General features: G+C 45.9%; 1 protein-coding gene across 1 annotated transcript in view; it reads right to left on the minus strand.

Annotated features, from left to right (window-relative positions):
* The window catches only part of SYNPR (synaptoporin), a 42,944-nt gene extending 22,428 nt beyond the window's left edge, over positions 1 to 20,516 (minus strand). Inside the window, exons 1-2 of the mRNA XM_085300001.1 lie at positions 20,336 to 20,516; positions 4,502 to 4,626 (exon numbers count right to left, since the gene is read on the minus strand). Of these exons, the coding sequence (XP_085156127.1) occupies positions 4,502 to 4,626; positions 20,336 to 20,359 (149 nt within the window). The 5' untranslated portion in view covers positions 20,360 to 20,516. The remainder of the gene's footprint in view (positions 1 to 4,501; positions 4,627 to 20,335) is intronic.
* Between the last annotated feature and the right edge of the window lie 3,891 nt (positions 20,517 to 24,407).

Here is a 24,407-nt window from a genome sequence, read left to right on the forward strand (position 1 = left end):
GCAACTGCGGAAGCATCCCACATGTCTGCAAGTCAGCAGCGCAGATGAGCACCAGCGCCCARCAAGTTTAAAGACGATGCACTAAAGCCTATGCATCAGCAGCTCCTGGTCTCCCAATCATAAGGGATGTTTATACTCATTTTGCCCAAACAATGTTTTCTACTCAAACAAAATTTACTACAAGYGAGTTAAAAAGTAACAAAAAAGGCAACAGTCAGTACATTTTGGCACAGAAATGTGCTAATATTAGTGGAGACTTTTTCCAAAGAAAGATTGTTGCGAAGTGTAGCAAGTTAGCTACTTTCTTCTTAATTATCATCTGTAGCTTTTAAGTAGGTAATTTAGGCCTGGCTGTCATATTTCAAATGAGAGTAGCCTACCCAATGCATGTAGATGAGGCACACACTTTTAAGGGTGTTCAAYTGCAACATTTTTATTCAAATGCAATACTTAGTGAATGAAAAACTCCCATCAAATACAATTTCCTTSCCTTTTCCTTCAGATACAAGGCTTACTTCCAGAGACAGTTTTACTAGATCACTGGAAAGATAGTAGTTGTGATGCAAAATAAAACAAAAATCAGTATTCATTTTGCTCATGGCTGTGACGCAAAGAACAACGCAGACATATTAGTGCTACCAGGCAAACAAGCTCTCTGTCCCACTAGAAAATATCACTCAATTCTCCCAACATTTACTTACATATGCACATACCTACCTTAACCACTGACTTAGGTAAGACTCCTTGTGTTTAAAATTTTGTCATGCACTCCTCTTGGCCAATAGGCAAATAATTTGGAGGATGAAGACCACAAAAAGGCAGTAGATATCTCACATGAGTTCCTATGCTGCCTTTCACTTGAGGGTATGCATACAGCAGGCTAGAGCATCTCCCGAGCCAAAGTGAAAAAAGTTTTGGATCAGGATCTATCTCAAGACTTAGCAGACAGCACACTTACAGGGATGGTACTGAAATGCTCCCTTCCCTCTTCTTTTAACTGGAAAGATACAGCTTGTTATCTATTTTATTAGATTCCTTTCCTGTGTTGCCTTTCTGCCTGCTCACAAAATAGTGACTCCTTCTCATTAGCAGATATTTTAATCCTTGAAAAGCCTTGTCTGTCCTMGTTGCCCGGAGCAAGCCAGAGCTGGTGTCACACAACTGGGAGCAGAGGGAGGCAGTTAAACCCATTGCTTCCCTCACGAGGCTTTTTGCACATTAGGTATTGGCAGAAGAGATGCTGCCGTGCCTYCGTCCCCAGCTGCCTCCACCCCTCCCAGCACTGGTCCCAACAKGCTGCGTATAGCATCACGCTACCACCACGCTATTTGATCAAGTCATTTCTCCCTTGGCCAGGAGCAGGGATTTGCAGAAATTAGRCAACCACAGAGCAGTGGGTTATGATATTAAGTATTTCCGCTTGGCTGTGTACTCCTTGGCTATGCAGCACCGCATTATCAGAGCACTTCTGCTATGCAAAGTTTCATTTAAATCAGCAGCTAAAGCAGAAGTTAACAGAAAATATAGGGAAAAGTAGAAACAATCTTAAAATCAATTAGGACATGGATTGCTCTAGCAGGRCATATGGAAAAATATGCAAGAGCTCCAGAAAACATTGTTGGTCAGTCTTAAGGTTTGGACCAGTGGTTTCGGGGGTTTTTGCACATTACAGGCCAGCTAGAGGAAGCTTAAGCAAATCAGTGTAGCTGCAGCCAGAAAAAGCATCCATCTCATCTCCTGTTACTGAAGGGAGCATGGCAGGTTCAGGTTCAATTACCCAGGAGGGACTCAAGCTCATCTCCTCAGCAATTTGCCTAGTGTGAGCCCGGGTACAAGGTCCCTTCGAAATCACTTAGGTCTCATTGCCAAAGCACCAAAGTCCTCTTGCCTGCCTGAGTTGTTCTGTTGAAYCACACACTTTTGCTTACTTCCTTGTATTCTTGGCACTCGCTCATCAGATTACCAAGGTCTAGCTGGGCTACTCCTGGGGGAAACAAATAGCCTCATGCTCACAGCAACAGGAACAAGAGGAGCTGCTAGCATAGCTGCAGGTTTCCCAACATTTTAAGTCATTCTGGAAGATGCAGCTCAAAAAGCAGCACTCATGTATTCAACCGCTTCAGTACCACCACTGCTGACAGCCATGACAGCAACTAGTGTCATCAGATGTTTGGCAGCCTTCTCCTGCCACCCACACCTCCTCCAGTTGTCAGCCAGTAATCAAAATGCTGAAAGCATTTGAAAAGAAGTTGCCATGTATCTGGACTTACTCAGACCTGGATGCATGAGAACCAGAGGGAATTCATCCCACCTGTGCAAAGCCTACACAGGCTGTGGGACACAGRTCTGCAGAGTGAGCTGCACCCTGCAGAGCCTGCTAAAATCTGCCCCACACAAGCCCAGAACTWCAGAAGGGCTCCCAAGGAAAGGAAGGAAGTGCCAGAAGAATAAAGAGCACTTAGAAAACAGGCATTGCCACTGTCGCACAAGTCACTTCAGCTGCCTTCTCAGACTGTAACTATGCCTATGCCTCTTCCACTGGGGAAGTACCCACTGTATTAGATCAGGATTAAAAAAAAAAAAAAAAACCCTTCAGGGTCACAGTGTTGATGAGGAAACCTGAGCTCAAAGTTTGTCTGCTTTTCCCAAGGGTTTCAGCTGCTCTGAAATATCAGATTTCCTGCCTTCTCTTCTGTTTGAGAGCATCGCCTCTCCATGCTCTAGAAGGAGCCTGGGAGCAAAGTGGAAAGAACTTACTCATGAGTAAGTCACAGGAATATTAGGTGAAATTCAATAAAAAGCAGTCAAGTTCCACAGGTAGCACTGGACCAGATTTCCAAGGCACACAGCTGCTACTTCTTGCAGCCTGTATGTCTCTGGACACTTTTTGCATGTCCATCCCACAGGTTTGCACACAAAGTTCAGAAGTGCACAAGAACAGGAAGCATCTTCATGCTTCTCCCCAAAACATCAGTTGTCTAAGTGTGATCTCCTTCTCAGATGCAAATTATATATTATCATATATATTTACACATTTGCAAATATATTTACATTGTGTGGCCGCCCATGTTCATGAGGAGGAGCCTGCACTGACTTCCCACACTGCCCAGATTTCACTCAGCCATAGTTGGGACCTGCACAAGAACAGTTCAAGAACCCTCTATAGCTTCAGTCCCAACTGGATCCTTTCTGCAARTAAACCCTATTTTGCATCATCTTTCCAGCCTGTTGGAATGTTGTAATTACTCAGCAATGTTTCCAGCTTCCTAATAAGCAAAACTGTAGGAAATTGCAGATCTGGTGACTTTCCTCTAAAACAAATTGTCTGCATGGCCCATTAAAACACCAGGAGATACTTGCTGACTATTTTGCTCAGTTTTATTAACTTTTTACATAAAGTAATATTTTATAATCATGCAAATTAAAAGCACTTTATTGGAGGGTATATTCAGTAATGAATGCTGGAAAGATGACCTATTYGAAAGTGAATCACATTAAACTCATAACTTAATTTTCAGAATTCATCTCATGCATACTAAACAGAAGAGGGGAAAAAAAGCAGAGTTTCAAGGAAAAAAGAACATTTGTAATAGCAGGAAGTATGACTCTGCAGTAATAAATATATGCCAAGTAACAGCAGTAACTCAAGGAATCAACTTTAGTTTCCGCTGTTAGGAAGATGGTGTATTTTAGAATACGCTAAAACAGTAAATACTACTATGCCTGGTCTATGCATAAAGCAGTCATAAGCAAAACAGCATGTGATTTCCCAAAGCAGCATAATAATTTCAGAGTCACAGCACACTGGGTTTGAGATTGGATTATATACTTTTCTTAATCATCTCAATTCCTTAAACACTTGTACAAAAATGAAACACAGGTTTCTACTGTGGACTTGATATCTTTARAAGTGTAAGACTGGATGTTTTGAAGCAATATCCTTAACAGCAGGAACATTTTTAGTGTTTCTTTACACAATAGCTTGCAAGAGTACTTAAATAACAAAAATCTGTTTTCCTAAATCACTAGTGGTCAGACATTTAAAGTATTCAGTTACCCAAGAAATGCAGACAGGCAGTAAGCAGAATCTTCAAAAGCACTTCAAAATTATGGTTAAAACTTGTTTTATCTTTTGCTTCCACATCTTCATGGAGTGGCTCTTCCAGGTCCTTACAACTTGGATGCTTAACAGCTCACAGCTTGACAGCTACTTTATCTCCATTTGTTCTTGTGCCAAAAATGTCTTTGTCCTTTTTCCCATTTTGCTCCTTGTTTTCCACCTTCTACAGCTTCTCTTGGGCCYCTGTCCATGTCTGGTTTAACCAAATTCCTCCTTCCCACACACCCCRCTCCTAGACATTGCTGCAGAGAGCTCAGGAGCCCCAGACTGGTGCTTAATCACAAGCCTGCCACAAGCAACAGCAACCCCCCACCAAAAATAGGCTCTGCATCAGCCCCCACCCTCCCTGCAAACAAACCGCCAYGAACAAAAGCAGATTACCTGAAAGGGTAGGCAAAAGCTATGTCAATGTTGAGGTCACTCTCCGACTTGTTCGCACAGTCCACACTGAGGCGCAGTCCTCCAGAGTACCCACCACATGTTGCAAATGCAAAGATTGCAAAAAGCTGTCAAAAACCAAAAAGCATTCATTTTATTTTATTGCAGCAACCCAGCACAAAATATACCCGTGCAGCAGCACTGTCCCCCTCAGGTTAAGTTATCCATCACACTGTGCATTCAAAGCATTGCCATACATTCACTTATGCATCCTTCTTGGAAGCCAATAAAAAGATCCAAAAGTTGAAGCTCTCTTGCTCACATATGCAGGAACTATTTGTGCTGACTATCTCAGCCCTTCTCTCTGGTCTCAAAGCCCACTTGGGATTCACAACATGGATGGCTTATTTAAATTATCCTGCTGACAGATGAATTTGGACCAGAACAGGCCAAATATTGACTGAGYACAACGAGTCAATCCTGGGAAATAAAACACTGGCAGAAATATTTATAAGGAGYAGCCAAGAGTAGCAAGAAGAGACCTCTCAGCCACAAGAGATGTGATCATCTTCCCACTACAGGGCAAAACACAGACTCCTGCTGTTCCTCATCCATTTCCATGAAGCTATGTATGACTAAACAAACAATTTCTAGTTTTAAGTTACTGTCATAATGCAAATGGACACAGAGATACAATAAACTGACACCCTGCAAAACAGGAAAAAATTAGGTCATAAGCAGCTCAGGCAAATCAAACAYGAGCAAAATGTTAGGGTGGATCTGATTTGATACCCTATTGCAGCTTAATCTTCCAGGAGAAAAGGCTGAAAGACAAAGCATGCTGGCCATAGATGCATAGCCATTTACATTTTTTCAATGCATCAAGCATTCAAACACAAGAAGAGGAATAAGTATCTTAAAGCTCCATTGAAGTAGGCTGCATTGGAAGACGCAGAAGTGGGGACAGGTCATTTATGCAGTTGTAACTTAAAATCAAGCAAAAAGCCAGATTTTGTTCCAATTTAACTGCAGACCTGAAGTAACATCAGCTTTAACAGAGTTCCTCTAAGATCTACAGCAGTGCAATCATGAGAAGTGACAGATAAGCTCCTGGATCACAGTCAGTCAAATAAACTGAAAGGCAGCTATGCAGAAGAAACAAACACAGCACATGTACCTGGGGAAAAAAAAATCTGCATTTGGACACTGYAGAAAAAATACAGCAAGTATATGCAAAGGCAAAATAAGGGAGCATTAAACACAATATGAATAGATAACAAAAAAAAGACATCCGGCTGCTGCACAAAGCTCTGCTGAAACATGCTGTTAACCTGAACTCTCCCAACTCCAGCACAAGCAAAGCTGGGAGCATCAGTGTCCTCCATGGACTTCAGCTTGGCAAATGCATCATCTCCCCAAAGGTTGYCAGGTTTGGGGGCAACCCCTGAGCACTCGGGGCAGGGATGGCTGCAGGGTGATCTACCRAGTGTGACAGAGCAGAGCAACACAGCAAGGGCTAGATGGGAGATGAGGGGAAGATGCACAGAGGAGCAGAGCTGAAGCACAGCTCCAGGAAAGGTCAAAAAGCCTGGCCTAGCATGAGGCACAAGGAGCAATCACTAGGGAACAGGCCTGAACATGAATTTCTCTAGCAGCTGGTTTTGGACCTTTACTACACAGCAGCAAGTGCAAAATTGCTGCTCATTATCAGCTCTGCAGAGCCTGCTGTGCTAGAAGCCCAAGCCCATCCCTCCTCTTTCTAGCAAGCATGCTAAAAATAAAGACCTCCAGTCTCCCAGATGGGTTTTACTGGTATGCAAAGTTTGTAACACCGCTGTCCATCTCCATGTGGCATTTCCCACACCTCAGCCGCACATGCACCCGCCCTCACAGCTATCTGAGCAGGCTCCTGCACCTGTGGGGACCGAGCAAATACAYAACACAGCCTTTCCCCCACTACTCAGATGTACGCTTTAATACTGCCCATCCCACCAGCTTCACCTGCCTTAAGCCCTAAAACAGCTTGGCCTTGAGCTGGAAAAATCTGGAAGGTATGATGTTGAAAAATAGCTTGAGTACCTCAGGAAGAAAATTATGTGGGGTAATTTTATGCCTTGCAGACATGTGAAGAGCAAAATGAAACCCCAACAAAACCCCTTTAGTTCCTGCATTTAAGTTGGCAACAGCCACATAGTAACACACTCGAAGAGCTGCACAGCCAGGAAAACGAGACATTGCCCAGGTACTTCCATCCCCCCAGCATGATGGATCACCCTTCAGTACCAAAAGGTGATTTGCTTAAAAATCTTGACATCTAACAGCACAGAGCAGACCATCTTCTGAGAAAGAACGAGAAAGGAGGGCAGCTGAGAGCAAGGCACCGCTTCACATGCCAGCCTGGCACTTGGGATAAYACCACGAGTTCCCATCCTGCCACCCACTTCCAGTGCAACCAGGGTGTATCGCTTGGGGACAGACTTTCAAAGGGATTGAAGGACCCAATGATACAGAAAAATAAGAAAATATTGATTGGATAGCTTCCTTATACCAGTCTCACTGGCTAAGTGAGTAGGTAAAAGGAAAGCTGAGGTTCACTGTAAATTAGCTTGTTAAACATTTGCCCTGACATAAGTGTTCCTACTGTAATTCGTCCTAAACGAGACTTAATCATTTCCTCTGTAAATACAAGGAGCTGTTCTGCCCTTACATGGGTTACAKCACTGAAAATTGGTATTAATCATCTCAGTTTAATTTGTGAGGCAATGTCAGAAAACAATGTATTAAGGCGAAGAGGAGAGACTGGCACTGACCTGCTTTCTGGCCTAATTAATGGAGTTGCAAATGCAAGCATTTTGCAGAGGCACAGGGAGTCACAAGGATTAATACACTGCAATAAATAAAGCAGGCACTGAAGGGTGCAGTGCAAGAGAGCTGCCACAAACCAGCAGTCATAKCTTCCATTGCCCATCAGCCACGGCACGGGTGCAAGCAAAGGAAAGGGATGCCTCTCAGACACAGCTSTCCTGATGAAACAGCTAACATGAGGATAGCATGTGCCCCTCAAACCCAAGGGGCCAGCGCTGCACAAGGACTTTAGCACCCTCATCAACACAGCAGAGACTGTTACTACACAGAGAAAATATCTTCCAGAGCTTGCAGCTTTCCTCTCCCGAGGAAAGGCTCGGGCAGCTGAAACCTCAGCACCTCAGTCAGCTTAGATCAAGCCTTTCCTTACCCCTGAGCCCCACACCCAGCTTGGACCAAAAGCTTTTCGGATGCTTTCACTCACTCAGCAATCCCTTGGCCTCCTTTCTTCCTTCCTCTCCAGCCACAACCACCAAGGCTGGCCACTGATTTTGAGCCTCACCACATGCTCTGGCCACAAGCACCAAACAGCATCCACAAGACAAGTAGGAAGGAGGTGGGAGTCAGCTGGAGACTTTTATACCTAACCAAGCRAGGGCTTGGCCAGCTGGGGCTTGGCTCTCGGCTGTGGGTGGATCAGATGTTGCTAGCGGTGGCAATTGCACAGCTGCTAATAACGCCCAGCTGGCTCCCACGGCTGCCCTGGGGACACCCACACTGCACCTTTGTGGAAGTGTATTTACATTTTGCATTGTGGGAGAGAAGAGTGAGGGCTATACACTTCCCTGGCATTTCTTGATAAAGCAGCAGGTATAATTCTCCTCTTGCTCAAGCAACCTTCTCCCTCCCGGATCTCTCTCTCTTTTTTTTTTTTTTTTTTTTTAAGTTTTGCTACTTTATGTTGTCAGTTAAGCGCCTGGTGCATTAAGCCAAGATTTACTGGTCAGGTTTTGTGCATGCCGTAATTCTGTGGCAGTTGCAAGAATGTTGTAAACACCACTGTATTTTATTATAGCAGGATTTGTGTAAATGGCAGTTGTAAACCCCATAATGGGAGCTTTATGGGCCAGATTCAGTAAAACCTCCGCCTGCGAGATAATTTTATTGAATCTGGCCTCTCTGAAATTGAAAAGTTTATGGAAAAAGAGAAAGCATTTCCCTATGTTCCTATTTACTCCTTGCCTATAAATCCACACTCAGCRCTAGTCCCATCTGCGCTGTGCCCGTGTATCTCTTTTCCCCTTCATATTAGATAAATCTTCCGAGCAGCYAGTTACCTCTAGCCGTTATATGGCGGCTGCCGCCCTAAGGCTCAGCGCTGTGCCTGCTTTCCCCGGAGAAATCACAGCTCGGAGAAACGCGGTGCCCGTGGGCCAGCATCCACCCGCAGCCGTGACCGCGCCAGCCGCGAGGGCAGAGCCGCTCCCGATGGGAACCTCGTGCGGTTCCCATCCTCCCGCAGGAGGCTGAGGCACCAGGCACCCACCGGCAGGAGGTTATCCCTCATCCCTGCCCCGTGCAAACCGCCGGCCCACAGCCTGGGTTCATGCTCGGCGTCAGATGAGCGTCCCCCACACCATCCCGCTTGGTGAGTCCCAGCACAGCCCTTGGCTGGAAGATCACCCGTCCTCCATAGGGTGCCCGACACATCTTTAACAAGGCTGCACATCTCYGAAGATAGCTGTGCCTTCCCATACGGTGATTAAAGCCCCTTCCSCTGCTTATGCCATGGTGATACTCCCTCTGAGAGCTTCCAGCCTTGGCTAGCACTGTTGCTGTGTTTTTGTAAGCAAGTCAGGCAGGTCTTGTAGTCTAACTTAACTGACGAAAATTGTATTTATTATGGTCCTGTATAATAATAAACAGTCTTCACTGTAGAATAGGATTAGCACGTTATAAAGATCAAATACACTGCTTAGCACTTTGAGAAAAAACAAAATAATTTCCCACAGAGCACACGCTTCCGATGCCACTTCAGGGGAGACAAGCACTCACCACTTGGTTTATCAGACCACTTGGAAGCCCTGCTTCTTCTCTAATGCCAGGCTTCAATGCAGTAACAACATATCCTCTGATTTTGTAGAAGGGAGCTGTTATTTACCCAGGGACAGGGGTCACACACACAGCAGTCAGACAGGGAGGTGCGTGTATTTGCACTCATGCATCAAGTCGCTCGCCGCCCRCCTTCATTTCAGCTGCCTGTTGAACAAGGCTCCCAATTGAAGGCTCTTCCCTTTATTTCACAGTCCCAACATCCCTCTCAGCCAAAAGGTGCTGGTGGAAATGGAGCCCTGAAGAAGTTGAAGTCCCAGCTGTTTATTAGACAGTTGGCAGTACCTTCGTGCACGACCCCAGACATCACTCATCCCACTATGTAAGTGAAAAATGGGATGATTTCCTATCGCTTCTCTGCATTTGGCTTTCAGACAATTTCCCTCAGTGCCTACTGAGCGACAAGTTTGGTTTATGAACCAGTAGAAGGCAGAATGGTTTCTGACAAGTTGAGCTAAAAGGTTTATGTAGAGCATGTTACAACTAAAACATCCTGTTAGGAAGATAACACTGTCATTTAAAATTGATGAAACTTTTACATAAGCTGCGAGCATTTCCCATGAGCATGTTTCCCTAATGCACCCATCTTCTAAGCCCAATGATCCTGCGAAGCTCAGGTGGGGCCTGCCAGGGAATGCACCCCAAATCCCCAGGCAGAAAGGTGAGATCCCACCTCGCCTGCTCCTCTTGATGCCTCTGTGCCCTTTTCTCTGAAACAGCTAGATCTTAGAAAGCAATCATGATAGCCTTGCCCAGAGCCATGAGAGCAAMCGCAGGCTGTGAAGGACCTGCAGGTCAGTAAGCACATTGGTCTTCGACACTTTTGCTTTGGGCTGCGACAGGCAAATTGGAATTAATCTACTGAACATTTTCCAAGGAAGGTTTCACCCCCTCCCATCTCCATTTCCTCCTTAATACTCAAAAGCCAACAGGAACATCTGACATTTTTAAAGAGCAACATGAAGCATTTGAAATATTTAATCATTTTTATTAGTTGTTTTACATATTTAAAATGTTTTACAGATCGACATTTTTCTGGCATGATGTTTGCATAAAAGATTTCTCTTTCTCCAAGCTCTCCTTAATACAGAGACAGCAAACGTTTGCCAAATGCGATATTGCTTTACCCCTTCCCCCACTCGCCAAGGCCAGCTCAAGGCACGAGCACAGGGCAGGAGCGTGCTGGGCTGGGGACTGCTCCAAGCGCCCTGGAGGTAGCACCCTGCAGCCAGCATCTCTCACCAAGCCGAGTGTCTCATTAAACTTACATTATTTATTTTTAGAGCAGAACCAGTGACTGAACATTATTATTAGGACTGTAAAGGGAGAATCAAAGACACTAAATGACTGTACAGGAAAACATTCACTGCCAAGCCAACGGCCTCAAATATGTTAGCAGCGAAAGATTACGAAGCACTCTCTCCTCCAGTTCTCTGCTGRTTCTTTTACAAAATTGGCATTTTTCCCATGCAAATCCAAGCTGCAGACTTCCTGGAATCACTTCTCCCACATGCAAGCCTTTGTGCACTGGAGATTATCAGATTATTGACTTTGGGATTCCTAATTATATCAACTTGACTGGTTGATAAATCGGTGCCGGGCAGCACCGCAGCAGACGCAATGCTGCGGGGGAGCCGGGGATGRCTAGCAGGAGTCATGTCCTCCCAAMGGCTCCCCAGGGAGCAAGCTGAAATACYTTCTCCTCTTGCTGAGAAATAGAGTGTAGAGCAAGGGTCCACTAATTGCTGGGATTTATCACGTCCCCTTAGAAGTAAACAGCAGCCTTACAGAGAGCAATCCTGCGTCCGCCCAGATCTGCTCGGCATGGACGGGCAAGTGTGGGGGTGAGGAATGATGACAAACGCCTCAGAGTCTGGGGTTTGAAGGACCACATAGTCCTCATTCAGGGGCTGTTGTGCAACTATCCAGTCATCGACCTGGTAGGACCTATGTTTCAGCATGGACCACTTGAGTGAGCATCCAACACGCATCAGAGACCACCCCAAGCTGGGACACGCACACCCCTGGCTCAGCAGTGACCCTGGCCAGCAGAAATGCAATTTCTGGCCTAGACTGGTATCAGTTCAGTAGGGTGGGTGGGAAAACAGTTGCTACGCTGGGGCACTTTCATCTCACCCCGCTGCCCACAGCTTCACACCACGGCTTAGTCCACCGGCAGCAAACCTCTCTTTTACCCATTTTGGCTCCCTGGCACGGAGAGCTGCCCTCGATGGTGCCGCTGGCCTGGAAAGACCAGACTCCAGCAAGGAAAGTGCTGCAAGCTGCAGCTCCCCGTGGCAAGCAGGAGTCCTGCAACATCATCTGTTTGAAGTACAGMATTTCATTTAATGCTTTACATTTTTCAAATGAAAAAAATTTGGTTCTTAATACAAAGATTTATGGAAACGAAATTGGGGTATTTTTAGTGAGTAAAGATCATGTTATAATAATTTGGTTCTACAATATTTTATTTCCAAGGAGACAATTTTCTCTCTTTTCCTTTGAAGAAAATCTTTATCTTCTTTATTCATCTTTCATCGATTATTCTAAAAACCCATTTAGCTTCACCACATAATGGTATGGTAGCCTTTTCTCATTATATTTTAACAGAATAAAACCCAACCGTATACGGGCGGATTAGATAGCCATTCTTTGATTTAAAGAACATTGTTCCTCCAGATGGCCAGACAGAATCTGTGTAATGCCTTCCCTATTTATTAAGCTCAAAAYGTAATGTAAGCTGATGAGATGTATTTCATCCAGTATTTAATGGGTTGGCCATAAAGTTGAAAGCTAATGCTAAGGTTGGCAGGATGCACAGAAGAGTTAACGTGCGGAAAATTTAGACATATTTCTAGCATCTTGTTGGAGTTAGTGACATGAGAGGTTGTCAGAGAACAAAGCCACTTGCACGATATGGGCAGAGCTGCTAAGCTGTTCCGGCCGGCCGCGAATCATTTGTCAAATGTTTGAGTTACCTGAAGACATTTACAAGGACCTGAGGTATTTTTTCTTTTTAATTGTACAAATTGCATTTTGCACGTGGACTTTGACAGCCTGGCAATGAGTTTTCCACAAAAAATACACCGATACTGCGGACAGATTTATGAGTACCTGCRGTAATTACTGTGTATATACTACTTCATCTGGGATGTATTGTGCAAAGTGGTAGTTTTACTATGTTTAAAGACTGCAGCTCTTTTTTCCCCCCAAGCACAGAGTAGCCTAGAAGTCACTGCAGTCATTGTAACTCCACGTTTGCACCCTCTTCTGCTAAGGAGGTGGGAGCAAAAGTTAGACAGATTTGGTGAGATTTGCCCATACGATCCCTGAATATCTCATGTTGTGACATCTATCATGTCAGCACAGACATGCATTYCTCCTCGGGCCTGACAAATTTTCCAGTCTGAGACCGCTGGTAAAGAAGAAACCCGCAGCTCTCCGTGGGGGCAGATGTTAGGAGGGTGCCCAAAGCTGCTGCAACGCTGGCCGAGGAGAGCGGCCGTGCCTGCACCTGGGCCAGCCGCTCCCGCGCACCCACATCACCTTCGGTGTCAGTCACCTGCCAACACCGGAGGCAATCAGGAATGAAGCCAGCCTCATGTAAAGGAGATAGGTAAAGGTAGCATTAATCCTGGTATTGTTAACMGTAAGGTGAGGTGGTCTGACAAACTTTCAGGTTCATGCATAAATTCAATTCTGCTATTGCTCCCTCTTGAAAACACAGGTTTCACRAAGGCTTTAGAGACTGATTATGTGGGATTTATTGTGCAGTGAGTGTAAACATTTGATTACAAAGTTAAAAAGGTTGGATGGTTGCTTGTTTGCTTGCTTGCTCGGTGAGTTTAAAAAACTCCTCTGGCTCACTGTCACAGAAGGGCAGAGGTGAAGGGTGGGAAGGGTCCGTGGAGGTCTCCTGCCCACCTCCTGCATGGAGCACAGCAGTGCCGGGCCCCCCGCAGCTTTGCCGAGGCAGGGCCCAAAAACCCTGCCACAGCCCTGGACAGCAGAGTTTGTCCTAGAGTCCAGCCCAGGCTGTCGCTTCCCTCGCGGGCGAGCAAGGCTGGAGCTGAGGACGGCCAGGCTGAGATGTTGCTTTCCAGAGGGCTGGCTTGCTTCCTCTGGCTCACAATATCCCCTAAATACTGTGTGATCCAAGTTACTACTAAGTAGGATTTGCTCCCTCTAATAAACACGGGGATCTCCGTTAAGGCAAACTGAGCCCACGTGTGTGAGGCGCTCTGAGAAGGGAAAGTGCCTCAGGACTTAATGCCACCGTGATCCCTGATGGTTAATACAGCTTCATGGCTGCAACAAAACTCAAGCTTCCTCACCTCGAAGCGGGAGCACTGGATGGCAGGGGAACASAAAACAGCTTGTAAAAGCCAGTGTTACACACATTGGAGAGTGTGTGTCCCATGCATCAGGCTGGGGCTGGGGGCAAGGCTCCTTTCCCAGCATGGGAACCYAGCCCCAGCAGCGAGCACTTCCAGCATCGCCAGCAGGCACTGCCAGGCAGGCAGAGTCCCCCGGCAGCAACGTCTGTAATTGCTTCGTTATCTAATTTGCACCTTTGTTCTTTCCATCAGCKTTGTCCTCTCTTTCCCAGCATCCCCTGGTAGGTCTGGGCTCCGGTAGAGCATTTTCCTGCTCTGATTACCGTGCAGCCAGTGCACACAGCGGCAGTGATCGGTGCAAGCGCTCCTTTGACCAGAAAAGGCGCTGACAACCAGCTTCCCCGCAGAGGTGGCACAGCATGGGGACGGGAAAAAAACCCTCCCGGGGCCGGTATTGCCTAAAAATTATCATTACAGGAAAGGCTCCTGTGCTTCAATCACGCTGTATTATTTATGACCTAATGATAGCCCATTGACTAGGAGGGATTATACATTCACTAAGATGTTTCTGGGTGAATGAAAGGGCATTAACCTCATTACTRTCATGTCTGTGCTCATCAGAGGCCATTAGGAGCTTCCTCTCAGCTCTCAGGACTGCTGTGTAGCTACTTGGTGTGTCACCTGCTCCCTCTCCACCCACCCTCTCCCCGCAAACATGCACGCGCGCACTCGACTCTGCCTCATTTCTCAAGTAGATTTAAGGAAACGGGGGGAAATTATCTAGACTATGAAGGAATACAGACTGAGATTAAAGMAGAGAACCCTTGGGATTAATAATATTGTGCAAAAGTCCTGTCCCAGGAGGATTTGAGAGTGCTTTCAAATTGCTAAGGAATGAGGTCTCCAACACCTTCCTACCTATGGAGCAATACTCTCTGGCATACGATGGACCAGCATCATCAAGGGCTGAACGTTTTCCTGAAAGCCTTAGATGTCTACATGAGCAGATCAAGGGCAATCAAGGCTTTTTCTCCACTGCTCGGGCTCAAAGACTGCTTTCTTGGCCCCAACCCAACCTCCCTGAGGTTAATGATTAGAGAGGCTTTAATGATTAGGAAAACTTGATTCCTCCATCACCCAGCTTTGCCCAGGTATCCCAAACTGCAGGACTCACTGGTTCACCTCAAATCAGTTTTGATGGAAAATTCTCCCACTGGCTCAAACCTGCACATTTGGCCCTGTGCAGGATGCTGAAAGATGAATTCACTCCTGGCTAACTATGAGTACACATGGTAAAAATAATTTCTTTCYTAATATTTAAAATGATAGGCTATAAATGAAAGTTTGCCCTGCTGACCTCTAGGAATTCACTGGGAACATTTTGAGCAAAGAATGTTTTCAAAATTAAAACCTCACTCTCCTGTTCTGTTCCAGAACTTCTCTCATATTCTGGCCCCAGRGATGGCATTGCTCTGCTTTCCAACAGTTAATCATAAAGATCAACATCTAAACAYATTCATTTTTAAGGAAATGATATTAACTGTGTCCTTAAACTGAAGAAAGACTCCTTATCTTGCTAGACACACTTCACTGGGACAATTTAAGTTGTCACTATTTCCTCTACACCCTCATCCTCACTGTGTTCCTCCACACATATCTTGCCTATCTGCTTTTCTTTTCACACCCTTTCACTCATGTTTTCTGAAATCTGCAGCTGTACCTGGTTCTAGAGACACAAAAGAGGCAACAAAAAAAACTTGGAAAAAAAACTTGCGTGAATTCTCCCCATTTTCTTTGTGTTTCAAAATACTTGCAACTGTGAAATAATCAGGCTTCCTTTTCTTTCTCTCAACTGCTAGCAGCTGTTGTGCATCTTCTGTGTCATTGTGCATCTTCTGTGTCACTTCCCGAAGTACTTCAAATCCTACCAGACACAGGAAAAAGTAGGTCCTTGTTCCCAAACCAATAATGCATCAATATGCGCCTGGCTGTTGCAGTCTTTATACCTGCGCTGCTGGAGATGATTACCTAGATTTTATATCTGCAGATTCAGACTTGTGGAATAAAACCAGACCCAATAAAATAAGGAAGCAAAGAAAGCATAAGCAGAAGGAAAAAAGCAATAGAACATGCTATAAATTCAGGATCAGGTAAAAGCTAATTATGGTCATGCTCACTAAAAAGAAGAGGACACAGCAAGGAAGATAGACTTATTAATTATTTGTGTTATGATAGCACTTAGAAGCCCCAATCCTTTATCTGGCACTAGCTGTGCTATACACGGCAAACACTCAAATATATCTTTGGGTAATTGCACATATTTTTAAGGAAAATGTGCAAGTGCTCTGTTCTTTCACCTTCAGCTGTTTCTGTTTGTTGATGCTAAAGGAGACCAAGTTAACCATCAATCTCATTTTGAGCAGCTCGCTGGATGCACACGGGTCAAAGAACAAATAATTCAGCATGAGGGCATCCTCCGCCCACAGCTGGAGTGGGCAAACAACAACAGAGCCCCCAACGTGGGCGTGAAACATGTATGTCGACAGGGCATGAATATACACGTCAACATCCCCATCCTAGCCCGGAGGGGCAAAACTCTCCTTGTCTGTCCACAGGGACGTTTCATCCTCACTGACTCCGCKCAAGTTTGATTGCTTTTCTAATTAAGATACATTTTATGGTAATCTACCAAGCCCCTTAGACTAAATCACTCAGTTAATCTGTTGTTAGTGCCCATATGTTTACAGTTTTTGAGCCTGCTGCAGCATATTTGCTTTACCAGGGTGCCGGGGAAGTTCAGTGACAGATGAGCTGCTGCACAGCGATTCAGGTGGTGCACACAACTTCTCCCTGGAGAGCAACACCATGCCAAAGACAGACATCACTGACACTCAACATTTKGGGAAGAAAATGAAAGGCACAGCACTGCAAATAAAGCACCCCATACTGATCACCTGTCTCCTCCCTTGTCAGTACAGGAGGGTTCAGCACATATTTTTTCATTTTCCTTTCTTCCCCCCCGCCCCTTCCAAAATAATAGGTTGTACACGACAGGAGAGGAAGGCTGAAGAGTTTTGCAGTATCCTCACGTATCTGGCCCAAAGCTTGCCTACCAAAGCAAAGAGGAGGTTTGTTGCATGTTCAAGGGCATTGAACATCCCCCTGGGTAAAGATCAATGATCAAATTTGAAAATTAAGGACAAGCGAAGTCAGAACCTGTATCTGCACTAGATATAGAGTAAGATAAAAACTAAGCAAGAGCAGTACAGTTCTGCTCCTGCTGACCTGATGCACCTAGGCAGGAGTGTGTGGACCAAGCTCGACTCTCAGCTACAGCCCTCGACACATTCAACTTCTGAAGGGTTGGTGCTTTTTACCACGTGTCCYGGTGAAGAAGTGTATCACCCCGATGGGTCTGCCTGGGCTCTCCTGAAACTGTGCATCTTTGCATCTCGGACATGCAGGCAGTGGGCTGGCAGGCAGCAGCTTCATCACTGTATATCCACGTTGGCTGCATCTTGCCGAGGGTGACACATGCAGAGGTGACTGATGTTGAGGACTGCACACACAGGGAGGGGCAGAGCCTCGGCTGCATATGATATCTGCCGTTACATGAGGCTGCCTGCGTTGGCTCTGCCGTGCTGGTTGCCARACACAGACATAGCGCTTGCCAGTCCCTAACGCAAGGCTCTCCTCACCCCGTCACCCCCGCCTGCTCCCCTGCCCCCGGTGGTACCGCACAGGCAGAGCCCAGTGAGGACCTGGGGATCCTYGGATCTGCTCACATCAGCTGGGCTGAGAGCCCCAATCTGTGAAATAATACATATATATGCATTGCATCTCTGAGGCTCTAAAACACTATTAGTTGAAGCAACTACCATTCAGCTAGCTGAGGAAAAGAGCCCAAAGGCAAAATCAGGAAAGACCAACCTCTAGGTCAGGTTGCCATCTGCCATCCTACGTGCAGGGAAATATTCCCTGCAAAAAACAGTCATATAATTGTACAGGAACTCCTAATCAAAAATGACATGAAAAATAAAACACCACCTGCCATCACCAGCAGTGACAGGCAGCTGCTATCCAATATCAACATGAATACCATTTTCCCTGTAGAGTGCCTATTGATTTGAATGGGATTAACAGAGGTGAGGAAAGTATTCATTAAGTGTTCCAAGAACTTGGCTAAAAAAAGAATATCTGGCATTCATGAGGAGCCAGATATTTAGGAAATCAATCTTTTAAGAGTGTAAGGAAATTCTCTAGGAACTGTTTGCACTACTCCAGGCTCTGCTAAGTGCTACACAGCCAACAAGACTGTGTTACAGTATTCCTGTGTTCAAAGGCATATAAGGCCCCCAGGCTCTAGGAACGCTAAAATAACGTTTCAAATACCTTTCAAATCCTTATGCAGCTGGTAGACAGAGACCATGACTCTTCCAACGCACTGGCATGAAGCTCACATTTTCAAAGCTGGCAGGTCATGAAGCATTTCACTGTGAATCTGCCCCACCAAGCCCTGATCTGCACAGCAGCCTGAGGTCATTTCGGAGAAGATGATGCCATGCTCTTCAAAAGCTGGTGAGTCTGCTCTGAAAAGTGAGCGGTGGGTGTCGGGGATGGGATCAAGGAGAAGCTGCCCTTAGACCTGCTAACACGGAGCAGCTAGAGATGGAAGAGCATCACACATTGCAGTGTTAGCACAGGCAATACTGGAGCAAACATGCATAAGAAAGGCTGTGTGATGAACCTCCTGACCAGCTGCTGTCCGACAGGTCTGAGAGCGTCCACACACATGCAGAAACCCCTTAGCTCGGCAGGGCTCAAAGCGGGAGCCGCGCTCCTCGCTTCGTCTTGCCCAGCCCAACCGGGCGCCCTGAGCATCATCCCTCTGCTTCCCTGGAGGATGCTGCGCTGAGCCACGTACCACGGCTCGGCAAAGCTGGAAACCACTACTGTTGTCCTCAGGCCAGCAGGATTATGCTTAAAAAGTGTATGAGATTTGTACTGCTGGGACGCCTATGCCCTCCGCACCTGAGGAATTCAATGACTGTGCAAAAGACGGTAACTGTTACGTGCGCCCTAACACTGCGCCAAACRTACGCGTGCAGGGAAAGCCACGCAGCAAAACACACCTGGTGTTTCTGAAACAGCAAGCACGTAAAAATCAAAAGGCCACTGAGCCGGGTACACATCAGTTACGTTTTCAGAAAGGGAGCAGAGCGGCCGCCCCGTGGCCCGGCCGGCCGCCCCGCCGGCCGCCAGCAACCCGCGCGCACAGGCCGGCAGGTCCGCCACAGCTCCCGCGGAGCGGCCCGCCTTCGAAACAGCCCTCGCACGGGTGGGACGGGAAGCGTAACCACCGCGCTTTGAAAAATCTGCAACAATTAAACTGTTCCAAAGCCAGCTTAAAATGACTAAGCAGTTGTTGCCGGTTTGAAATTTCTCCCTAAAAAGAGTTCGCTTAGTCTGCCAGACRCAATATCCTTACCTTCTCTTATGGGTATAATAAACCCAGTTACATCCTTCTAACGTCTTATTAAAGTACACTTCCTACATCTGTTAGCATGCAGTGGTATCATGAGAGTATGTAGATTATCCTGAGTCTAAAACGTTGATTTTCCAAGGAGTTATATACTCAGGCATGTTCTCGTAGCAGCTCCAGCTTGTACTCCAGCTGGAGTTTCTAAAGACTTCTGAAACACCAAAAAGATCAACTCCCATGGATGTGATTCAAGTAGGAAAGAATCAAAGTGCCAAGAAAATGAATATAATGCTGCAAAATCAAATATTTATTATGCAACCTGAAAGCGTTACAGCTTTACATCTTATTTTCCTCAGCTGTACCACCACAATCGCTGCCTTGAGCTGCCTGGAAAGCACAGCAGGAGCTGTGATGGTGCGCGATAAATAGCTGCATCTCACTGTTATTTACAGGTAACAAAGAGGCTCCAAGTTAGCCAAGAACAGGGAGGAACGAGGCTGCGGAGCTGTGCAGAGGCTCAAAAGGCAAAGCAACAGTCTACTGACCTGTCTTAATGATTTTACACTCTGAAAAGAAAGCTATTTTGTTAATTACTGCAAAGATTTTATTTCATTAATACATTCCTATGAGGAGCATGTTACTGCCCATCTGCCACACTTGAGATTGATATTTCTCACGTAATATTCACGTAATATTTCTCAGTCAGATATTCATACTTTAGTTTGATCAATATTAACCAGCCGTTACTGAAATTTTTGCTATTAAACATTGCTGTGTTATTTTTCTGGAGCCTTTGATTAAAAAAGCCAGAAGAAACAAGATAAATCAGAATTACTTTCCCCTTAATCCTCACTTTCCACATTACTGCTGTAGAAATGAAGCGCAAAACAAGTTTTCAAAGCAGGCACCCCTCTCTGCAAAGCAAAATACACACAAAAATATTTCAGTATATACAAAAAACATGGAACAGCTGGGCACAGTATGAGAGTACAAAGAAACCAAACCCCAAAACAACTTGGTGGGCTTCATGATTACTGCAAACCCCTACTTCTCCCCCAAACAATACAGTTACACAAATAAATACATATGCATATAACTTACCGGAGCAAATATCACCATACACATTTACAAAACGATTTATAATCCAACTTGCGTCTCCGGAAATAAAGCAAGGTTTGTCTCATACTAAAAATAAAGGCTCCCAAAAGCTTCTCACAGGAGAGGGAGAGAGAGAGAGAGCGAGAGAGAGAGCACGCGAGAGAGAGCACCAGCTCCTTGTCTCTCTTTTTATGAAGCAAATAAGGAGAGCAAGAAAATCAATGCCGAGAGAAAGTGAGATGATATACCAATCAGGCAGCAGCCTCTGCCTTATTTGCAGAGGGATGGCAAAATGGTCATATTATTAGACAATGACTACACGCAGCCTAAGTAGAGAAATCAAATTCTTTCCCCTTGGCAAGAAGCTGATTGCTTTGTTGTGGTGCAGGTACCACCACGGCATGCTGTGAGATGCAGCCCATTCCTCACTGTTGCTAACACAGAAGTGCTTTATTTTATACAAATGCTCTATGAGGAAAGAAATACTTCACAGTTCTAGGCTAAACTTGCATGAAGGTTAAGCATCTTCCAAATCTGTGACACTTAYAAGCTGTCAAGGGGGCAGACTTCCTTGGCTGCTGGTTTTGGGGGGCTTCCTGAGCTATTTGTTACATTTTGACAGATCTCCGCAGTATGCCTTTCACCGGATCTCATAAATCTGTGCAGCAGCTAAAGCAAAGAGCCCATCCAGAGAGAAGAAAAGAGCCTTCAGGTCCCATTTATTTAAATGTGCCCGGAAGTTCTCACAGGGCTAGACCTCAAAACCAGGTCCTCTTCTCAGGACTTGAACTTTTTCCTCTTTTTGTGTACCAAAGCAAACCTATGGGATACCCATGGRTTCCTCTGTGAGCAGGGGGGTAAGTTCTGTTCAGTTAATTTACCCAAGCCAAACCTTTGCTGCGTGCCTCTGTGCTGGAAAGAGGGGGACGAGAACGTACAGGACAGGATGCTCATCACCACAGATGTACAGGCATCTGCTTGTGAGTGTGATACACAGGTGGCAAAGATCTTTGGAAAGATCTTCTCCAGAAGCAGAGAAAATTAGTTCCTGTCTATTACATGACACTTCTTTGTCTCCCTGCAGAAATCTCACATTTACCCCTCCTGGGCAGCTGCACAAAGACCCAAACCCCTGTCCCTGTACAGCCTCCTCCCGAGAAAGGTTTTAGGTTGGTCTCATGTGTCTGCTCCACATTCAGGACTTTGGCACTCTGAGAGCACAAAAYGAATGCATAGATCCCTCTCCTCCTGCAAAGAGCCTGGCTCATGGCKTAGGCTGTGGGGCTCTCCCACTACCCATCCAGAGTCATCATCCCGAGCCCATTGCCCTGAAGCTGCGTGACATAACACGGACCATGAATCACCTCGTATGCCATTTTATCATCTCTCAGCATTTCACCCTGTTTTCTACATGCTACAAGAAATACATGCAAATGCTTGTGACTCAACAGATAAAACACAACGCGAATTCAGTAGAACTTTCTCTTTTATTTGCAGACAGACATTACATGCTGGTATACAGAAACACCTGCTGGATGACAACAGTTCTCTACRCAGCAAAATTTGAGCACACTCACTTTTCTCTGGCTGCCTTGGGATTTGCATGGTGAGATGAGTGTTGGAATTAATAGGGAACATCCTGAAGACAAAGCAAAGGAGACTGAATTTGTATGATAATTCAGTTTTTCTGTTCTAGRCCGGCACTTCTAGGTGCTGATGCAAACACAGCCCAAGCACAAAAGATATTCAAAAAGCCTTTCTTTTTTGTAAGGGTGAGCATTGTAGCTCTAGGTCTCTTCCCTACAAATGCGAGTCCCATTGCCATGCTGAAAGATGCCACTTGTGACATAGTGGCCCCGCGTTTCCAACAGACACAGCAAAATGGTGGCCTGTGCCATGATCAGGTGACACTGTTGGGCTGGTGGAGGTCTTCCCTTGCACATGCAATAACTGCACTCAGCAGCCACGCTCCCATAATACAAGCTGCAAGGGAAATGCACGCTCCCATAATACAAGCCTTGCTCAGTCAGGCGTGGCCTGGTCAGTCCTGGCCACCACGTCTTCTTCCTGGAGCACAGGGTTCACACATCACACTTTTTTCTTGCCATCTCAGGGGAAGACAGGGGAGCCCAGAAAGCAGGTTTTGGAAGACCTTTTGGAAGTTCCTTTGTAGCACAGCTATACYGAGGTATTTGTGGCAATACAATTAACAGGGCCACAAAACATGAGGCTTTCATCACATGTCCACCCACCACCACGGCTCTGCCATGCCAAGTAGCCAGTAGAATAACCAAGTACAGCRTAGACTGAAACAGCAACATGACCTGAAAGTCAGCCATGTGCAAAGGTGACCAAGGGCCACACCAAGCTTACCACCTGCTGTGCCTGCCCGGGGTGACGCAGCTTCTCCCAAGTCCCTCAGAGCAGCTCTCTTTCCTCTGAGCATCCTGTGCTATACTCCTGCACATTTGCTGAGGGCAGCCAGTGGATGTGCAGCCTACTGAAGCTCGCTAGCTGGGACAACTCACTCTGTGGTCTTTCTCACAGAGCTCAGGAACAACTCAGGTTTCCAGCTGGCACTGAAACTTGCTGCACCACATGGTAACCAGCGATTTGATGCAAGGTGTGTGGGTAAGGGAAATGCAAGCACACCTCCCACCTTCATTTTCTAGTGAGACTGTTTTATTTTTCCTTCCCATTCCATCACTAGATTATGAACAGCTACACAATTGCTTTTACTGAAAAACCCACTGAAGTCCTCTGAAAACTTTGAAAAACACCCATTAAACCCATTAAAGTAATTTTACAGACATGCCCTGCATGCTACCATCTTTGAGCCCTCCTGAAGTGGTGCCCACTTTGGCAGCTGCACAGGATGTAGTGGAAGAAGTACTGTAGCCAGAGCACGATGGGCTGCAGCAGGCGATGACCCATCTTATTGCATAGCTCCTCCAAGCAGTACTGTCACACARGCTCCATAATACAAAGAGATCAGAGTTTGAGTTTTTCCGAACTAGTGACACTTCGTGAACGGATCAAGCCTAACATTGCTGAAGGTGGACGTGTTGGTGTCTGGTGATGAAGCAAAATGCTCGTGCCAGGCTGCAGCAGCGGATCCTGCAGCATTTCAGGCTGGTGCATTCTTCTGCTTTATTAGATTGCTTTGCAAAAATTCATCTGAAATATTGGATATGGCATTCAACGTCCCGAAGCGTAAAAACARCCTCTGCCAACGCCAGCATTGTTTTGACATGTCTCTCTCAATACTGTATCAGAGCTTTCTACTTTTGGTTTTTAAGTTGGGAGTTTCAAAGCAGACTAAAAAGCTTCATGGGATTTGGGTTGTGAACTCCTTTAGATACTGCTGCAAAGCTCTACATATCCAGGAGATTTCTGCCAGCTTTGCTACATCACTCAAGGGCCTGAAGAGACTTAATCCCTGCTTGCAGGAGGTTCATGACCAACACAGGTAATAGAGACACACTAAGACCAAAAACAGGCAGCCTGGTGGGAATGCTTTGACTCTCTTGGGATAGTGGTGTTCGCAGGAGGCATCCGTGCAAAAAGAGCATGMGATAGGGCACCTCTCTCTTGGCTCCCCACCGCCTTTGGCTTTCCCTACCCTGGAGGCACCCACAGCTGTGCACCCACTGCTCACCTGGAGGGACAAAAGGGCAGGGTATGTAGGAAACCCAAAAGCATTAGTTAACTCATGCTTTCCTACTGATGCATTGAGTGGACACTTTACTGCTAGCRTACTTGTTTATATTACCACTACCCCCAGAGCCCTGTTAATGCTTGCACGTGTACTTCCAGCTTTATAGATACCTCTAAAATCATGAACACTATGGTGCAAACAAACAGGGACTGACTACTTTACTGGTTGCACCACGGAGGGACCTGAGCTGGACTTCTTCAGTGTGTGGTACAGTGGCCCACTGCTTTGTTGCAACCACACTCAGCTCAGTGCTCTGGAGAAAATACATATCAAAGGAGCAGGCTGGAGGCTGGCAGAAGGGCTGGGGCTCTGCCCTGGCCTTGGCCAGCAGCAGCATGGGAGCAGGTAATTAATGAA

The sequence above is a fragment of the Rhea americana genome, unplaced genomic scaffold, assembly GCF_003343005.1.
Source record: "Rhea americana isolate MKP2758 unplaced genomic scaffold, rheAme1 scaffold_16, whole genome shotgun sequence".
Taxonomy (NCBI): Eukaryota; Metazoa; Chordata; class Aves; order Rheiformes; family Rheidae; genus Rhea; species Rhea americana.